The sequence below is a fragment of the Anabrus simplex genome, chromosome 1 (assembly GCF_040414725.1).
Source record: "Anabrus simplex isolate iqAnaSimp1 chromosome 1, ASM4041472v1, whole genome shotgun sequence".
Classification (NCBI taxonomy): Eukaryota; Metazoa; Arthropoda; class Insecta; order Orthoptera; family Tettigoniidae; genus Anabrus; species Anabrus simplex.
Window position 1 is genome coordinate 1,018,690,495 of NC_090265.1, and position 20,169 is coordinate 1,018,710,663.

Sequence of the window (20,169 nt, forward strand, 5' to 3'; positions counted from 1 at the left end):
TGGTCCACCTGCATTTGAGGGTTAAATGTTGTTTTTATATCTACACAGATACGGACCTTCCCATCCCTTTTAGGAATGTACACAATCGGGCTAGCCCATTCCAAAAATTGTATTTTGGTTATAACACCTTGCTTCTCTAGGCTATCTCACTCTTGGTCAACCTCAGTGTGAAGTGCATATGGTATCTCATAGGCCGTGTGAAACAACGGCACGGCATTATCCTTTAAAGATATGTTGGCCGTGTGTGACCTGATGGGTTTGTCATTGTTTGACAGTCCGAAAGCATTCGGAAACCTCTTACTAAGATCTGCAACTAAAGCCTGGGTGGAAATTCCCAGGCTGGGCAAGTTGGCCGTGCGGTTAGGGGCGCGCAGCTGTGAGCTTGAATCCGGGAGACAGTGGTTTCCCGTTTTCACACGAGGCAAATGGTGGGGCTGTACCTTAATTAAGGCCAGCCCCCAGATTTGAAGAGACCTCCAAACAACCATCCTTAGGACTAATATGAATAAACATACTTCTCCAAGAAGGAGAAAAAGTAATCCAACCAATCACGGCCTAATATAGCCCCGCAAGGCAAATTCCATTGAAGCACTACAATATTTAATGTGTACTCTTTATTGAGATTAGGTATAGAAACCCTTACCTTATATTACCTGGTTATTGGTCACATGTAACAAACTGAAAATGGACCAAGCCTAACACTACCAACTGATTTGCAAATGCGATCCTCTACCAGGGTACAAACACTACCAGTGTCCACCATAAACTCAGTTAAAGACCCATTGACTAAGAGAGGTGCAGAGATCGCACCTGAAACATTTAAAGTATTACATGAGCTGTTTAGAAAATAAATTAAATTTTAATACTTTTGGGGACAAAACCAAGCAATATGACCCTCCTCTTGACAGGTAAAACATTTCCACTTTTTAACATGACAGTTATCGGAATCATGCCTCACAAAACAGTCCACACCGTTTTATCTGTTGAGCAGGCGGAGATCCCGGCCTAGACCGTGTAGAAAACCAGTTTCGACGTTGAACCGGACTAGAGCGTCCAGAGTTGTGACTGACTGGGCTACTTGGGCAAGAACTTCGTCCACCTGGAGTACCACCACGGTTGTGGACACCTGGAGTACCACCACGGTTGTGGACACCTGGAGTACCACCACGGTTGTGGACTGAGCTAAAACCTATTGTTCAGTAGACCTGACTACTGCTGGACTGCGTCTATACGACTGAGCCAGACTCAGTAGACTGGAATACCTTTGAATTCTTGGCGGTAGCCTCAAAATCGACACAAATCTTTATTGCTTGTTCAAAAGTTAATGTAGCAGGCTCCAATGAAAGGCGCCGTGCCATCTGTTCAGACGATAACCCCAAAACAAACTTATCTCTCAGTGCTCTCTCTAGGAATGCACCAAAGTGACATTTCTTAGACTGCTTCTTGAGGGCATTAGCAAAATCCATCAATGACTCTCTTGGTTGTTGGATTCGCTGCCAGAATTTGTAGCTACAGTATATGCTATAACACACATTGGTGAACAATAAAACCCTTTCTATCAATATATTGTTCATAGGATCTTTGAGCTACTGACTGAGGCAACAGACTACTTTTTAAGACCGTACACATCTGCGCCTAACACCAAACATAATACTCGAACACAACTTGCCTCTGCTACAGATGACACATACCTGATATAACCTGTGTAACAGGCTGTGTTAAAACCAACGCTCCAGTTTGTTGTTTAGTCGTGGATTTTACAACTTTACTGTTAGTATTGGACATTCCTCATCGCCAGTTAATATATCCGAGGACAAGATCTTAATTTAATTTTCAAACCATGATGTTATTATTCAACAAAAACAACAGTAAGTCCCCAAAGAACATATATAAAAACAAAAACGCATAGAAAAGCCCAAAGAGCATACATATCAGTGATGAGATACTGTATATGGTATAAAATTACGAGGCTTTGAACACAATAATTATACAGTACTATACAATAAAACAGGAAAATAAAGAGTACCTACCATTCACATCTAACGTTTTCATAGCTGTTTAAAAAGTAAGAGATTTATAAATAAGGGTCTTAAAATGTCTTCATTTACATTTTGCTGCCCCTTAACAAACTGCCTTAATTTCTGAACATAATTCAAAGTTTTAGTAGCTGTTATGACCAGCATTTCAGGAAGTTCAGCTTTCTCCACTTCAGTCTTAAGTTGCACCTTTGTTCTAGGTTACATCAACAATGACGCCTGCATCAGTCAGCTCACTGTATACTGCCAAATCTTCATCCACAGTCAGAAAGTCCTCATAACGAACATCTGCAGCGTCAATTTCTTCCCAGTTCTCAACTGTAGGTGTGATTTCTTCATTTTCATTTTCCTTCTTAATATGACAAACAAGTTTTCTGAAAACAATTTGAAATTGTTGACTGAGACACTTGGTCCCACGCACCATTGCACAGTCGAGCAGCTTGAAGAAGGTTGATTTTGATCTTATCCTGTTTGTCTAAGTAAGTGCCAGAAAGGATGTTCTGCACTAACGACCTTCTGTAAAAGTGTTCGAAATTTTTAATGATGCCCTGAACCATAGGTTGCACTACAGAACTCATGATTGGATTTTAAAAGATGACCTTATGTTTTCCATAAGGGCAATCGATTTGTGTGCAGTCCAGTTGTCAATAGATAGGACTATTGTTCTTTGTTGTCTTTTTAATTTCATGTTGAGTTTCAAAAACCATTTTTCAAAAATCTCGCTTGTTATCCAGGGTTTCTTATTTGATTCGTAATCCACAGCTTTAGTTTTCACATTTTTGAAACAGCGTGGATTACGTGACTTGCCTATCATGAGTAACGGTAGTTTCTCGGAACCGTCCATATTAGCACCTAACAAAAGTGTAACCCGTTCTATATTGAGTTTTTCACCACTGCAGTTTTCACCGGTAAATGCCTGTGTATTGTCTGGAGTGCGTTTTAAAAAAATAAACCCATTTGATCAACGTTAAAAATGTCTTTTTGATCTCAATCACTAATCGTCTGTATGAAATTGTTTTTCCATGAATCTGCAGTGACCATATCAACATACCCACTTTCCCCACAAACATTTTTGAACAAAATTTTATTTCTGTCTTTAAAGTTATTGAGCCACCCCATACTTGCCTTGAAACTTGTTTTCCCCAAAGCTCTAGCAAACTCTTCTGCTTTCGCACAAAGTACAGGCCCACTGATAGGTATTTTTTTGCCTCTCATTTGCTTGAACCACTTTAACATAGTGTACATTCATCAGTGTCTGGATTTTCAGATCCATGCACTCTTTTTCCTGTACTAATTCCTGCACTATTGAAAATTTTATCCTTATTCTTCAGAAACGTTGACAGTGTATTTACCGGTATCCCAAATTCTTTAGCATTGTTTGATTTCCTTTTTACTCCTTTTTCCACTTCAATAACTTTTTTTGCTATAGTCAACGATTTGTACTTAACACGTGAGGGCTTGGAAAGAGCCATGATACCATACAGTACTGAATAGAACATAAACTTCGTACAAAACACTACATGAGTACACTGAAATTACTTACGAAAACACTCTACGTGCAAGAAGACTAACTGTTGTGAGTGCACTGTGATTAACGGTTTAAGCGACTGTGAGAGTGTTGATCACAGACACTCAGCGCCAGCCAGGGATTCAGCGGCCGGTGCTAACGCGGTGGTTGAAAACAAGAACCGGACTATTTAAATAATGTCAACTAGTCAGAAATAAAAGCTTTTCTTAGAATTTTTGGGTTTTTGACTTTGAATTAACCAATATAACTTTGAATTAGAGACAATATTGTAATATAATGTTAATAGGAAATTCAAGGACTACAGGAAGAGTTTGAATTATCGACAAATTTGAATTTAAATGTTTGAATTATCCAGGTTACACTATAATAATTCATTCTTTATTTTTTAATAATGAATTATTCATGACTAATCCTGTACCAGTGTAGATATCCTGTAAACGTATTTCATTCCTATCATTTGACTTATTTTCCCCCCAAACCTGTGTATTGCAATCTCATACCCTTCTGCCTCTGATATTGCATTTCTTTTCTGGGATCTTGCTTTCCTTTCTATTGTTCCCTCTACCTACTGTAACTTGTTCTGTTTATATGTTGAGTGCTCTGTCCTCCTTTCTTGGTTTCCCATCTTCAGTTTCGTATTCATTTAAATTTGTATATTTGCAGTCAAACTAGATGATTTCAGTGCGAGTTTACATATGAATATAAAGGAAGAATCTTCAGAACCAAATATGGATGGCCCTGAAAATCATACCACTCCGAATAACCATGTTAATGATTCAGAGCCTGCATTCAGTGATGATGAAGAAGATAACAGTGCTGCTGCTGGTATGATCAAACATGAAGATGAAGAGGATGACGATGATATTCCATTAGGTAAGATGATATTTTTACAGGAAATCCATCTTAGGGATATTAGCTAGAGCTACAGGAAGTAGGTTTACTGGGAAGATAAAGGATTTCAGCTTATATTGATTGCATATGGAAGTAGTTACTAGACATTGGAAGTTGAGGCCCTAAAAAAGTAATGTTTTAGGTGCTTAAAATAGGCCCTTTAACTGCTGCGTTTAGGTTCAATAACACAAAGAAGAGGCAGATATTTAAAAAAAACACTGAAACAGTGATGTAAGTGATCTTAACTTGATTTAATGTGCGATGTTGGTATTAAATGAAACCAAATACATTTCACAATTGGCAAAGATAACCCACAATTACGGATTGAGGTTAAACATAATTTCTGTCGTTGGCTTCACAATAAATAATAAACACTTTGTCTAAATTATCCACAGAAAAGTTATGGAGTTCGTCTCTAACTATTAATTTTTAATACCAATAAATGGTCCGTTATTGGACATTATAACTTTTCCAGCTAACTCATTCCTGGTTGCCAGCGTTCCGCCCCAGTGTGCTAAGTTGGGCTCATCAGTTGGTAAATAGCACATTTGGGACAAATATTTCAGGTTCCCTATGGGAATCAACATCTATATTATATTAATTTTTATGCTGAGAAAAAGCATTCGCAGTCAACTGAAGACACAGGGCAATATTTTAGGTTTCTGATAAGATGAACTGGGATTTCACTTTCATCATTCTTTCACATTAAAATGTTAGCAGTAACAAACTCATCATCATCATCATCATCATCATCATTGACTTTGCATTGCATTGCATTTATCATGAATATCTGTAGACCCACTGGCAAAGTGGATCATTTACATAAAACAAAGTTAATGAAAAACTAGTTGGGCACCACTGCAACCAAGTTACAGAATCCTTCATTGAATAAATATTTTGTATTTTATTTTTTATTTTAAATTTATTTTCCACTAATTTGTTGTAGTTCCTCTAGTTGTACTTCCTCTTAAAACAACTGAAACATCTACAGGGGTGGTTATGAACTGATGATATCCAGACGGCCTGATCTTGCCTACATACCTTCTGAAATGCAAATATGGCAAGAAATCAGAACATAATTGCACATCACTCAACAGGAGTATAACCTCACTTTCACTGAACAACATATACCGTATTTACCCGAATAATCCCCGCCATCAAATAATGCCCGCACCCTCATTTTAAGAAGGCTCATTTTGAAAAAAGAATTAAATGAACTAAAATTCCTTCCATCGAAAGAGTAACACAGGCATAAACAAACATTTCGTATCACTCCGCGAGGTGCACGTGGTCTTTACGCAAATATGAACATGTAAATTTACGGATATAGCTGCTTTGCCTGAGATGATAAAAATACATTACCACTGCTATGAAATATATTTTCCATGAAAATGAGCAAGTAGGCCTACGTTGTTTTAATCCAAAGCGATGACCTATATTTTTTGTGGGCTTAAAAGTTTCCTGAAAGTCCAAATTAATTTTTAACATCAAACCCCGAGAAAGTGTTGAGGGAAATTTTCGAAAGAAGGTACATGGAAGTTAAGAGAAATGAAAGGCGAAGCGCAGAGAGCATAACAGCCCGAAAGTGTAAACATTTTTTCATCCTGTTATATCTTGAATTCCAAAGGGATGACCTATATTTTTCGTGGGCTTAAAAGTTTCCTGAAAGTCTAAATTCATTTTTAACATCAAACCCCGAGAAAGTGTTGAGGAAAATTTTCGAAAGAAGGTAAATGGAAGTTGAGAGAAATGAAAGGCGAAGCGCAGAGAGCATAACAACCCAAAGTGTAAACATTTTTTTCCTCCTGTTATATCTTTAATTCCAAAGCGATGATCTATGTTTTTCATGATGTTTCCTAAAAGTCAAATTAATTTTTAACATCAAACCCCGAGAAAGTGTTGAGGGAAATTTTCGAGATATTAGGGAAGGTATATGGACGGGCCAGTTCTGTTCGCAAGCTGATACTACACGCGAGTGCTATCTTCTTTTGAGGCATGAAGGCCTCTGAACGCCTGCTGCTGCATGCTTACAAAATACACTCTAAATACTATTTCCCTCGTCTGTCGATACAATACTTGTCTTTTTGCTCTTCCTGGATTCATCGTACACACACAAATAATTCCCTAAATTCGTTGATTATGATATTTACAAATAAAACTCAAAACATTCACTCGTGACCCGCAGAAAACAGGCACTTCTTATTGAAATGATTCTATTGGCTCTGCGGAAAACACGTCATACTACAAAGCACACGAATGTTACTGTGCAACCCTCTTCACACCGCCTTCCCGGCTGCGTTCTACTCTAGAATCCTCTCCTAAATTACTTACAAGTTCGTCACACTCCACGTCTAAAACACTTCTCACACGAGGTCTCTGTTTACTGGGCAATAACACGACTGGTGGTGGATAATTCTTTTTGTGCAATGTAAATACTTATAGACACACCGGCGAAATCTGATGTTAGTTTTGCGATACAGTAAAACCTCGTTAATTCGAAGTCTTTGTAATACAGAAATCGGACTTCCAATTACGTGATTTCGAATTAACAACCATCTTGTAATTCAGAAATGCCAAACCTCGCCAATTTTCGCGGATTCTGCTTTTCCGCGTACTGCCTGCTACGTGATATTGTGGTGTACCTTAAAACTCTGAATACAAAAGAATTACGATTTCACTCTATTTTCAAGTATGAAACACACTATAGACACACCGAAATGAGTGAAAGTGCAGAAAGCTACCCCTGCACGTTCCGGAAGACGCGTTCTATCGTGACGCGGAGAAATTTTGAATTTAAATTACTCTGTAAAATACTGTACTATTTAAAAAAATTTAAAGTCAGTTTAGAATTAAAAGTCTGAATTGCTTTCCGTTTAAATATGACATATGGGGACAGTTATCTTCCATCTGCTGTTGCACAAAGCATAACTGTAAACTCGCCATCGAAAACTAGGTGAGCCAGGAGCGTGTTGGCAACCTTGACGCAAATAAAACCCGCACCCCAATTTCGTGCATCAAATTTTTTTTTTAAATATGCGGGGATTATTCGCGTAAATACGGTATATTATGACGAATTAACACCATAATAACATAATTAACATACCTTGTACTTCCCCACAATCCGATATCCACATTCAAATACAAAGCTCCAGGGCAGTGCCTGAAACTTGCCACCATCTCTGTAGCGCTCTTGCAGGAATATTGATTTGTTGTACACCACATCATTTATACTGTTCCCTAGTAGTCAGTTCCCTGAATAATACAAAAGGCTGTTGAATTGGTGTCTCAGGTGTTCTTCACTTTCCGCATAACTGGTATTACACACTTCGAAGATATGCAGTTTGACATCATAAAATAGTTTCATTTTTATTGCATGACAAAAACTTTTACAGATGACATACAGCGTCAATGAATGTAAAAGTATGAAAATATTCCAACATGAGAACGAGTATCAGAGTATCACAATCAGAATATATGTCAGAGTGTCTTAAATATTTCTCGTCCAGAGCTTAGTCCAACTCGTTGGCTGAATGGTCAGCGTACTGGCCTTTGGTTCAGAGGGTCCAGGGTTCGATTCCCGGCCGGGTCGGGGATTTCAACCTTCATTGGTTAATTCCAGTGCCCTGGGGGCTGGGTGTTTTTGCTGTCCCCAACATCCCTGCAACTCGCACACCACACACAACACTATCCTCCACCACAATAACATGCAGTTACCTATCTACACATGGCAGATGCTGCCCACCCTCATCAGAGGGCCTGCCTTACAAGGGCTGCACTCGGCTAGAAATAGCCACACTAAATTATTATTATCATTTTTTTTAAAATTATTATTATTATCAGGAGCTTTATACATTGGGTGGCCAAAAGTCATGGGAATACATTGAATGTGCTGTTAATGAGTTCCTCCTCCGCGAGCTCTCCAGGTAACGGCATTACGACGAGGCATCGAGTCTACAAGGTATTGGAATCGTTCTAGGGGGATCTGGAGCCATGCATCTTACACTGCTACCCACAATTGGTCTTGTGTAGTTGGTGCGGGTTTCATGGCGCCTGCACCAGCATTGACAGCATCGCATAAATGCTTGATTGGATTAAGATTTAGGGATCTGGAGGGCCATTCCATGGTCATAGCTTCACTGGAATGCTCCTCCAACCACCTGTGTGCCACCACAGAGCGGTGACATGGCTCATTGTCCTGTTGAAATATGGCATCTCCATCAGGGTACTCTAGGGCCAGAAAGGGAGGCAGATGGTCTGAACGAATGTCCACATAACGTGCACCTATCAATGCTCCCTGCAGCAGACAATGGGGCCTAATTGCGACCTTCAGAACGCCACCCAGACCAGAACTGAGGCCACCTCCCGCCTGGACACAATGTTGTTAACATGTAGGATACAAAGCTTCATTCGGCATACACACCCATCAGCTCGATGAAAGTGGAACTGGAATTCATTGGACCATACCACATGCCGCCAGTGTTCCATGATCCATTGCCAATGTTTCCGGGCCCATGCACCTCGTTGAGCTCAGTGACTAGGTGTCAGCAAAGGGACACATTTGTTGTCGGCTGGTGAAGCCTATGCGGTGCAGTTGCCTCCTTTCAGTCCTGGTAGAAATGAGTACCTGACTCCCAACATTCAACTGGGATCTGACTTGCAGTAGCCCGTTGAGCGCCCCACTATGGTTCTTTGGAGGCGATGTGATATATGTTTGTTAAACACCTGTGGTTTTCCCATGCAGCAGTTTACGCAGGTGGTAACATGCTCTCTGCGATATTGAAGATCCACCCTCTACACTGTTGACCTCAGAAACCCGAAATCGCATGTAATCTCCGCAATGCTGCGACCCATGCGCCGTGCGCCAACAATCATCCCACGTTCAAAGTCGGTTAACTCGCAACATGTTGCCATCTTCACAACACTGGTGTCTGTGAAAGACTGTTCAGCTACGCCGCAGCTAGCCGTGATGCTCAGCGGTCATACACGGCACATTTTGTAATGATTTTCTCATGATATTTGACCCCTCGGTGTGTGTATATATATGATACAGGTCGATGCCACGTGGCCTTTACAAAAGCCCCTGTGATAAATGTTCTGTGTTGACAGTCTATTGAGCATCGTCTGTTCTATGGTGGAGCAATATACTTGGTTCTTATATTAGTGAACAATTAAAATAAATTTACCAAAATATTGCAACATCTTCAGACATTGTCCTTGAGGTAATTTGTTTCTAACTGTGCCAATGCACTTCCTTTGAGAGAATATCATGAGGAGAAGGTTTTGGTATGGAACGAAGATGTATAAAAAAGTCAAAAGCATGCCAAAAAGAAAAAAATTATCGATCTTTGGGAAAGTAGGATCGCAGATGGTTTGGGTTCTAGGAGGACCCTAGGACTAGTTCATCTCATAAGCTAATTTTAAATCTACCTCTAATGTGAGGAAAATCTCTGGTGGTTGAAGTTCTAATGAGGAAGACACAAACAACACTCTGTGGTTTGCATTCGTCATGGACCTGTAAGCCCGTTGAAGATGAATATGTAAATATGTTAATTTGATCTTAATAATTTAGTGATTTTGTTATTTTAGTTTATTCTACCTGAAAAGCTTTTCCACAAATTCTGTCTATATTGATGCTGCTTACCTGTTTGATATTAACATGTTGAGTGCTGAGTCAGCACATTATTCCACTGGTGCCAAGCATGATTTTAATAATATTCTGTTAGTGCCAAAGTAATTGTATGCGATATAGGCTGTTTATACACACTTGGAATATACCACATTTACGTGCGTATTTTTCTAACATTTTTTTCACAATTTTGAGGCAAGGAATTGATGGGGTGGGAAATTAAGCAATGTTTCCAGAATTTAAGTAGAAATTTTAGGGACATTTTAAAGAATATGAGAAATACTGACTTGTAGGCAAGAGATGTTAATAAGTAACCTTTATTTAATGATGTAACTCAATCAATAGGCACATAAACAAAGGTATTGTGCTAAAACTTGAAATAATGTTCAGTAGGTTGTATGTAATTGCTTTTCACTTTGCACTGTGCCTCTGTGCTGCTCACGGAAGAGGGAGGCCTGCTTTTGGCTTTAACAGCACACTCGTTCTACACACTGTCAGCCACCTGCCAGTAAGAACAAAATCCGTTCAAAAAAAAATCCACGCCTTTAGAAATTTTACATCATGCCCATGCCATGGTAAAATATACACAATGAAGTCCATCATTTTTAAAAATCTTCCTATTTTTTATTTCCAAGTGTTGGCGGGTATGTTAGGGTAGTTGAGCTAAACAGGAGGTGGGGAAATTACGCATGAAAAAATAAAATTAGGTTTTCAGTTCCAAGAAATGGACCAGGGAAAATACGCTATTTAGGTAAATACTCAATCACTCTATAGGCTTCTGAGGGACGTGAAGTTCCCGTGCCGATCTCGCAATCCTCGTCCATCCTTTTTTATCTTGAGCCTGCTCTTCTCAGTTATAAATTTGGAGGGTCCGGCATACCTCGTTGATCTCCTTCTTCCAGGTGCTTCGGGGTCTTCCTGAAGGTCTTTTCCCATTAAGAGATCCCTTGTATAGATCTACTGGTGCTCTGTTATCCTGCATCTTTGGTACATGTCCAACCCAGCGCAGTCTGTTGGATTCTATCACACCCATTATAGTGTGTTGTTGAGAGAGGGTGTAAATCTCATAATTAGATCTTTCCTGCGAGCTTTGAGAGATAGGATCGAACCCTGGGCCAAATATTTTTCTATAAACTTTATTCTCAAAGACTTGCAACTGCTGCTGCTCTTTCTTGGTTATACTCCATGTCTCGGTACCATTCAGAAGTACTGGTCGAATGATTTTATTGTTGATAATCATTTTTGCATTCCTTATTGAAAAATTGGAGCCTAAACAGGGCTCATAGATTAAAATGCCTTATTTACAATCTTAATTCTAGCTTGGTGTTCCTGTTGCCTTCGGTTTTGCTCATCGATTAATACACAAAGGAATTTAACGCTTTTAAATATATACTTTCCAATCTTCAAAGGCATTCTGTCAACCTCCTCATAATTTAGTCTCTGTACAACCATGTAATATGTCTTTTTATCATTTACCCGTAAGCCAATTTTTGCTCCATTTCCTCTACTTCCACAAATAACTGCCTGATTTCTAATTCATTGCGGCCAATAAGAACAATATCATCCACATATACGAGGACTTCATGTTGTCTCCACAATATGATGCCAGCAGGTGCAAGAGCTAATTTCCTGATAATCTTCTCCAGTGCAATGTTGAATAGAAGAGGAGATAGTGCATCCCCTTGTCTCAGACCAGTTTTATTCTGGAAGGAACTTGATTTTCTGCCCTTGAGCAAAACACAGCTAACATTACCTCCATCCACTGTTGGCACATGCTAATTTCATGGGAAAGCCAAACTCAATCATGATGTTCCACAGCCCTTCTCTGTGGATTGAATCATATGCCTTGAAGTAATCTATAAAGAGATAATGAATCGACTCCTTGTGTTCCCATACATTATCATTGATAGTCATAATTACAAATATGTAGTCTGTAGTGGATCTTTTACTACGAAAACCGTTCTGATAGTCCCCAATAACATTTTCAGCAAATGGTTTTTTAAACACTGTAAAAGAATAAAAGACAGAATTTCGTAGGCCGTGTTTACAAGAGATGTACCCGGATAATTTTGAAGTTCTTCCTTATCCCCTCTTTTGTGAATTGGGACAATAAATGATTCCTGCCATTCTTTTGGAATAACTTCATCATGCCATATCCTTAGAATGATCTTATTTATGTATTTATGTATTCTTTCTCCACCATATTTAATAAGCTCAGCAGGAATGTTGTCACTACCCGAAGCTTTGTTTTTTAAACGTATAATACTTTGTAATACCTCTTGATATGATGGATCTAGTATTTGTTCTTCTGATAGAGAACTAGATGGTTTACCAATACAGGTTTCTGGATCAGCACAAATCAGCAAGGAATCGAAGTATTGTTTACAGTAATTTAATAATTTGTCCTGATCAGCAATTAAATTTCCACTCTTATCTCTCATAACAGTCGATCTTGGTTGAAATCCTTTTCTAATTTTGTTTTCAGTTCCATACATCTTGCGGATGTTCCTGTTTCTGTAGTCATCTTGGATTGATTCTATTTGTTGTCTCAGGTAGACTTTTTTCTTTCTCCGAATTAAATTACTACATTCTTTCTGTTTTTCTCTGTATAGTTCCTCAACATCTACATTCTTATTAGACTGCAGCTACTTATTACACCATATTGCAACTTCATTAACTGCATCTTGACATGCCTCATTGAACCACTTCTTTTTCTTACTAACTCTTTTTGGTATCACTTTTATTGCTACTGTTGTCATGATTTGTTTCGCGTTATTTCACATTCGTTCACAAACTTCGTCATTTGTTTCATCAATGTCTTCTGTAGGATCTTCTCCCAGAATATTAAATCTGTTTGTAATTTCCACATTATACTTTAATATTTCATCCTCTTGCTTCAGTTTCTTAGTGTCAACTTTGCATCTTTCCTCAGTCTGTGACTTACAAGAGGTTTTTCAATTTAATTTTAACAGAAGCAATTATTAGGTATATACTTGAGTAAATACAATATTTATATTATGTATTAAGTAAATAGTATCACGCCATACCAACATCATTTGTGACGTCGTATATTGTCACACTACTTTCTGTTAGACACCATGGGATGTCACATTGTTTTTGTTGCATTCATAAAGAGATGGAATGTACAACAGAAATTCTGAATATTATAACTTCATTTGCAAATTAAACTAACCAGCATAAATTCTGTAACCCAAATATTTAGGATAACTTTAAAAACACTAAAAAGTACTCAGATTGTATCTGTTATATTTTTTTTTGTTTCCATTTGTTTCCTTAACCCTAGGACTGCCACATAGTAATTTCTGTCTGCCAGGAGAAATTTGTAAAAAGCATCATCTAACTTAAATGGTTATAACATAGAGGTAATTTTTAAACTGTCAAGGAATTATTTTGATGTCATACAAACTGCACAGTCAGACTGTAAATTACCTTTATTGTTACATTAGACAGCTTAAAATAATAATAATAATAATAATAATAATAATAATAACCAAATAAATATATGCGTGTGTATATATATATATATATATATATATATATATATATATATATAAAGTTCAAAAGACGTTTGCAACTTTATGAACATATTCTCAGAATGAGTAATCAGAGATTAACCAAAAGAATTCTGAACGTAGCCCTATCAATGAAAGTAAAAAAAGAAACAATTGGCTGCTCAAAGTTAGAAAAGATCTTCAGAAAATAGGCATCACAGATGAAATTGCATTAGACAGATCTAAGTTTAGAAAATTAGTCAACAATCTCCGCTTTAAACATCATCCAAGCACTATCACCAACAAAATTTGGTCAGAAGATTGCAAGAAAAGCCTCAGCAAGAAGATGAAGAACTTTTGGGAGAAGGAAAATGCAATGACATCAGCTAAATAAGGTCAATCGCGCTCCTTAGTTGGGCATAACAAAGAAAGAAAGTTAAAAAAATATTTGTAGATTTCAAAATTAAGTGTTGATTACAAAAGAAAATACAATAAATATTCTGAGATATACAAAATAATTACCGTTATATAGACTTTAAGCATACTGAAAGTTAGATAAGGTAAGTGTTTTTCTTCATCATTCAAAAGAATTTATCTTCCAGTACCACAGTTTGCTTAGCTTCTTCTTCCATCTGGAGATCTGAGATTGCTCTCTTCCTGGTTTCTCCTCTTGGCCTGTACATTATTTGACCTATCTTTCTTATGTCAATCTGTATTTGCAGTGACAAATCAAAATCTGAAATTTGATCACAATGTACACCCTAATTCTACTCATTATTAGTCTACTATTACTATATACTATAAACTTTTGCACATTACTGCCACTTATTCTAACAAATTCAGTATTAGATTCACTGCATGGACTATCATCAGTATCACAATCTTCAGTAGACAATAAATCACTTTACTCTTTTAAAAGATTCAATGTATTTATTCTATCAGCTGCTATGTTTGTTTACTAAATATTGCATTGTCTTGCATGTGTCATATTATGGAAAGAATACATTAATATCACAGAAGTTAACTACAGCATTAGAACTTCTTTTTGTAACCTCTCAGATGCAACAGTTCCATAAGTTTGTCAATATATGGCACTGGCAGTCTGAAATAGCACTTTTGTCAGATGATGATTTTTCGATGCCGGCAGTACAGAACTGGAAAGCACGTCAAAACTTCGGCCTCTTGGCAGTGCTAGGGTTAATATGTATGATTCTGCTTCGTGTTAGTTTCCCTCGTTGAGCATTTATTTATTAAAGTTTGTCATTTCTGTTTCAGCAAAAGTGAGATTAAAGGAAAAGCCATCACCAGATGATAATAAATCAGGTGAAAACGAATGTGATTTCACCCAGCTTGAAGGGGACATGCGGCTTGCTGTAGAAACATTGCACACGGAACAGGACAACGAAGCAAAGTATTATTATATTGTATTGCTATTAGTAGTAATAAGCAAAAGTATCTTTAGGCACATCAGGAATGAAAATTTCCACCACCCTTTACATAGTTTTTAGTTAACTGAACAGAAGTATTACTTGTCCAGACACACACACAATCTCTCTCTAAATAAACTTTCAATGTTTTAGGTCGTGTGCAGTACATATAGTACATATCGAAGAGATGTTAAGTACAGAACAAAAATGGCCAACAGGACACCATTGGGATCCATACCTACAACCTCCCGATTTCATGTCAGATGCTCTTACCAATTGAACTATGGTGGCCTAAGTTATATTTGCTCTGTAGGAAAGGATGTATGTTTCAAGTCATAGCTCAGTTGGTAAGAGCTTGTTCTGTACTTAATATCTCTTATACTGCTGTATATGTACTGAACACGACCTAATACAGTGAAAGTTATTTTGATTACAATGCGGATGTGAAAATTAAATATACACACTCTTTTTTTCCCCTCTTTTTCTTTTGGCCAGGAAACCAAATGGAACATCAGGACAGGAGATATGAGTTCGAACTGTATTAATTGAAGCTATTATTGTATGCATGCATGTTTGCCTCCTTAGTCTCATTTCTTGATACAGGTTCGGGGATGAAGTGAAATGAAATTATAAGGGATGCTTTTTACGACTGGATGCCCTCCCTGTCACCCACCTTAGTTGAGGAGCTAATGAAGAAGAAATGAATGATGATGAATGAAATAGGGTAAGGAGGTGGAAGGAATCAGCTGTAGCCTATGAATAGGAACTGTCCTGGCATTTGTCTGGAAGTTAAAATGGGAAAACACAGAAAACCATTCTCAGGTCAGCTGACTGTGGAGTTCTAACCCATCTGTGTCTCGAATGCAGAGCTTGGCTGCATAGCCAGAGTACGTTAACATGCATAGCCATTCCGCTTGAACAAAATATTATGTGCACTTGAGTTTGGAGGTGGTTTATGAAATAATCAATATGCCTACAAAGGAGGCAGACTAGAGAAAATCCAATAGCTTCATAATTTTTTTGTTTCATTTCACATTGGTTGGTTTGGAATTTTTTATTTATATTTGAATATTTTTATCACAGGTAGAACACAAAAAGTTCCCATTTTTAAATGTGTTTTACAGTTAAGAAATTGTTTCTTAAAAATCAATTATCTGATTGAAATCAAATTTTAATGCAATATCCAATGTAATATTTAATACATCATTTATAAATTTTATAATTCCATGGTTCCAAGAAAAAAAAGCTGTTACAAATTTTGTAAGGTAACTTTTTCTCAGCTTGGGGTGGTTTAGAAAATTGTGTAAAGTTCATGCCTGCATTGTAATCTTTATATATCCAACGCTGTATGACTGTGAAATACGCAAATTTGTTTATTTAATCGTGTCAGAAACATAACATTTATCATAAAAGATATTAAAATAAAATACATCCAACACCTGGTACTACGAGCATATCATTTCCAGAAGCATACTGGCAAATATGGAAATGAATTCACTTTTGTTAAATATCAGTTTGTAGTGGATAGAATGTTATGAGGTGATGGTCTCCACAGTGAAGGAAATGCCACTGGAATCCATTATGCAGCGTGTTCTCCAGGTTAGGGATGGCTGCACATGGCGTTTGTACTCCAGAGGAGCGGCCTCGTTATCACCTCACTGGATCACATCCAGAGTTGTAATTTCACACAGGTGACACCTTGACAGTCAACCATAGAAGGTCTTTTAATAAATACTCCACTAGCTGAACCAAGAGTTCAGAGAAGGAAGCATTCGAATACGGTGGGCTGCCACTTAAGAGATACCGTGAAGTCGGAGGCACAGAAATACCCCAGTACCACATACACGAACGAGACAAGTCAAGAATCAAACCAAAGCAGATAACCTACTTCTCTACACACAATACAAACTCGCTTATGCAAACCGGTAAACTAAAAGTGATCACCGACATAATGGACCAACACAAAATTCTTATCATGGGATTACAAGAAATTAGAAACACTGACCAGGATGCCTTGTAATCTCAAAGGTACAGACTTTATAAAGGTATACCTGGGAAGAGAGTGATGAAGAATGTCCCACAATTTGGAACTGGATTTTTGGTCAGCCTTAAAATAATAAACTCAGTTCAAGAATTCAGACACATCAATCAACTTGAGAACTGTTCAGTATATGTTTGACTCGCAAGTCTTCTACTTGTTCAACAAGTTTTTACTAGGTGCCATTGTTTTTATTGTAGACATCATAGGGTTTTATATTACGCACAATTTAAGGTTTATCATGAGTTTTACATAATTTGCCCATTTTCCGTTTCTTTGTACAGCTCAAGATGACGCAAAAATGCGTCAAAACTTGTACTGTATATAATTAGTATGTTGTAATTACATCTATATAACAACATTATTATTGTATTGAATAGGTGGACATTAAAAAGTTTATTTATTGTAATTCTCAGTTCAATACGGACAAAAAATGAAATTTCTTACGTTAATTGCGATAATTACAGTAAGTACCGTACTGGTACTGGAAAAGCGATTGGCGGTGGACTTGCGTAAGGGACCATCTTAGCATCGCATTCGGGTGGTATTGTTTAGAGGATCTCGGAAAATCATAAAGGAGAGAGTGGCCACAACAATTGTAAGGAGACATGGCGCATTTCGACAGCTCTGCTTGAAGATGGAACGAGTTTCGTCAAACGTTCGAACAGGTTTTCGGCACTTTCCTCAGGGCACAGTAGAGTAACTGGGCTTTCAGGCAGGAATCGAAACTGCTCCTTGTTAACACAGATTTAATACAGTATTTTAATATTATCGTACAGGATTATGTTGCAAGTGATAAAAATCATTGTTATCCGTATTGAAGATACTGAATGTAGGATGTTAAAAGGTTTGTTTTTTTCACCTATTCAATACATATAAGTTTTATAAATTAGGAATTTATTGTAGATTCCACTTGAGACATGTTTCGCCCTTCATTGAGGGCATCATCAGTCAAAATATCACCTCAAGGTAAAAAATCAGGTAACTGGTTAGTAGTAGACATGTACAAATTATTACATATTATTAACAACATATAAAGATTAAGTATGGGAAAAAAATTTTTTTGCACAAAAGTGATGGTTGAACATGTAGGTTTAGATGAAAAGTCAGCACCAATGCCTAAAAATAACAAAGTAGAGTTCTGCAGTGGTGCTCTGGAGAAACAGTTGACGCAATCATATGAAAATAAAAAGTTTAAAAAATATTTACAATAAAACAATTAAGGGCGAAAAGGTGGAGTGTTTGGCATCAATGTTAGTAACCAAAAATTGATGTCAAAGGTTGAACAGTTGAGATAAAGTTTTTTAAAAAATATTTACATTTATCATTCAGCGTAAATGTTTGTAATAAAAACTAATGTTAATGATTGGTAACTATATAGTAATTACATTATCTAATTGAAAGTTGAGAATTTACAATTATATACATATTAACACAAGAGCAGCTGGTGCGCAAGGATAAAAAATTTTAGTACCAAGTGCGTCCTGATGTTTTAGAGGTTGGAAGAAAGAATTAGCATTGACATTTCAGAAATATGTAGAGCAGATTATTTTAGTTAAAAATCACCGGGGGTAGGGGAAATTTTTATAGCCAAATGAGGTTTTATAGGCATCAAGCTGAAAGTTTTCCAGTTGAAGCGCCGAGATCGGGACGGAGACTGGTCAGTGTGGCTGGAGATTCATGGGTAATCCGTGCGTTTGAACGACAACAATGGTGACAGTTAAAGTGGGTAATTGCTAATTAGGAAAATGTTGTGGGTTGAAACATCTGCTTATTCTTTTAGTTGACTTCTGTAGCATCGATTGTGATGTAGAGACATCGGTGTGAAATGCCGGTGAGACAAAATGATATTGTTCCGTGGAATAAAATAAGGCGGACTACGGGATGAAGTTGTTGGTCTTTACTGGTCTGGTGAGATAGAATAGAGTTGCTTGTGTTGTGGACTGCTGTGGAGAGATTAGAAAGTATACGGCAACTGCAGAGTCAGAGCGTTAAAGCTGAGGTGTGGCATCTTCTTATTCTGACTGCGAAGAGGAGCCGTAGTGGCCCGCCATATTTGTGCCGATGTGCACTGGGTTCCGGCGAGTTGTTGAAAGTTGTATTTTAAGAAGTGGAAGTTATCTGTAATTGAGACGTTAATAGTATTAGTTGGTGTGTAAGAAAGGTTTATGGTAAGTAATGAAGAGTGAATGTTATGTTACGTACCTGATGTGTCGCTGAGAGGTGATTGTTGATGAGTAATGGTGGACTAAGAAGGAGGCTCAGTCGGTAATACGCACATGCGGTTAGCAATGGCGGCGGGAGGAGTGGATAGCTTTGGGGGGGAGGGGCATGGGCGGAGTCATGCGCAAAGGTGAGCTGTCAGAATAGAGGAAGGTAGAGTGGAGGGGCGAGCTAGTTGTGTATTGGGAGTGCAGGTTGATGTAGTGTTGGTTTATAAAAGGGAGGGGGATAAGGAACCGAAAGTTACGCGGATAATATTGATGCCTTTAGTTAATGTGATGAATGTTATTTGCTTGTGTTGGGTGTTGTATTGTTTTTGAAGGTCGGGTGGTTCTTATTTCTCGTGTTGTATCGGTGGGGTCGTGGTGGAGGGGGGGGTGCTTGGGTGGGAGGACGTGTGGGCTTGCTGTCGTTGTGTGTGGGGGAATTGGTCAGAAAGGGGGAGGTGGGGGGTAGGGGGGTAAATGTCGACGTGCTGGGTGAGTTAGTTAATGTGGTATTGAAGATTTTAGACAAGTTGTTGCCTTGAAAATTTATTTTTTGTAGTAAGGTGGGAATTTGTTCATAAAGGGGGTTTTTTAAATCTATTATCTCGTTGAGGTTTTTATCCTTGTTGAAGTGTTGGTCTAGATAGATGTATAGGTTCTCAAACTCAGTCATTAGTTTGCCCTTCTCGACTTTTTTTAGGATTGTTAAGTCTTGTTCTATTGTGGTGAAGTGGTGGCCAGTGTCCCTCATGTGGGTGCTCATTGCGGAAAATTTATTATGTTTTTGGGCATTGTAGTGTTCTAGATAACGGGTTTGGAAGCTTCGGCCAGTTTGTCCGATGTACGAGGAGTTGCATTGTGAACAGGTGAGTCTGTAAATACCTGAGCCCGCGTAGAGGTT

At 37.9% G+C, this 20,169-nt stretch overlaps 1 protein-coding gene across 3 annotated transcripts in view; it reads left to right on the forward strand.

Annotated features, from left to right (window-relative positions):
* IntS3 (integrator complex subunit 3) overlaps positions 1 to 20,169 on the forward strand; it is a 330,648-nt gene that overhangs the window by 179,827 nt on the left and 130,652 nt on the right. For all 3 annotated transcript variants that reach the window (XM_067136962.2, XM_067136964.2, XM_067136963.2), the window contains 2 exons: positions 4,228 to 4,437; positions 14,869 to 15,004. In XM_067136962.2, coding sequence (XP_066993063.2) covers positions 4,228 to 4,437; positions 14,869 to 15,004 — 346 coding nt within the window. The remainder of the gene's footprint in view (positions 1 to 4,227; positions 4,438 to 14,868; positions 15,005 to 20,169) is intronic.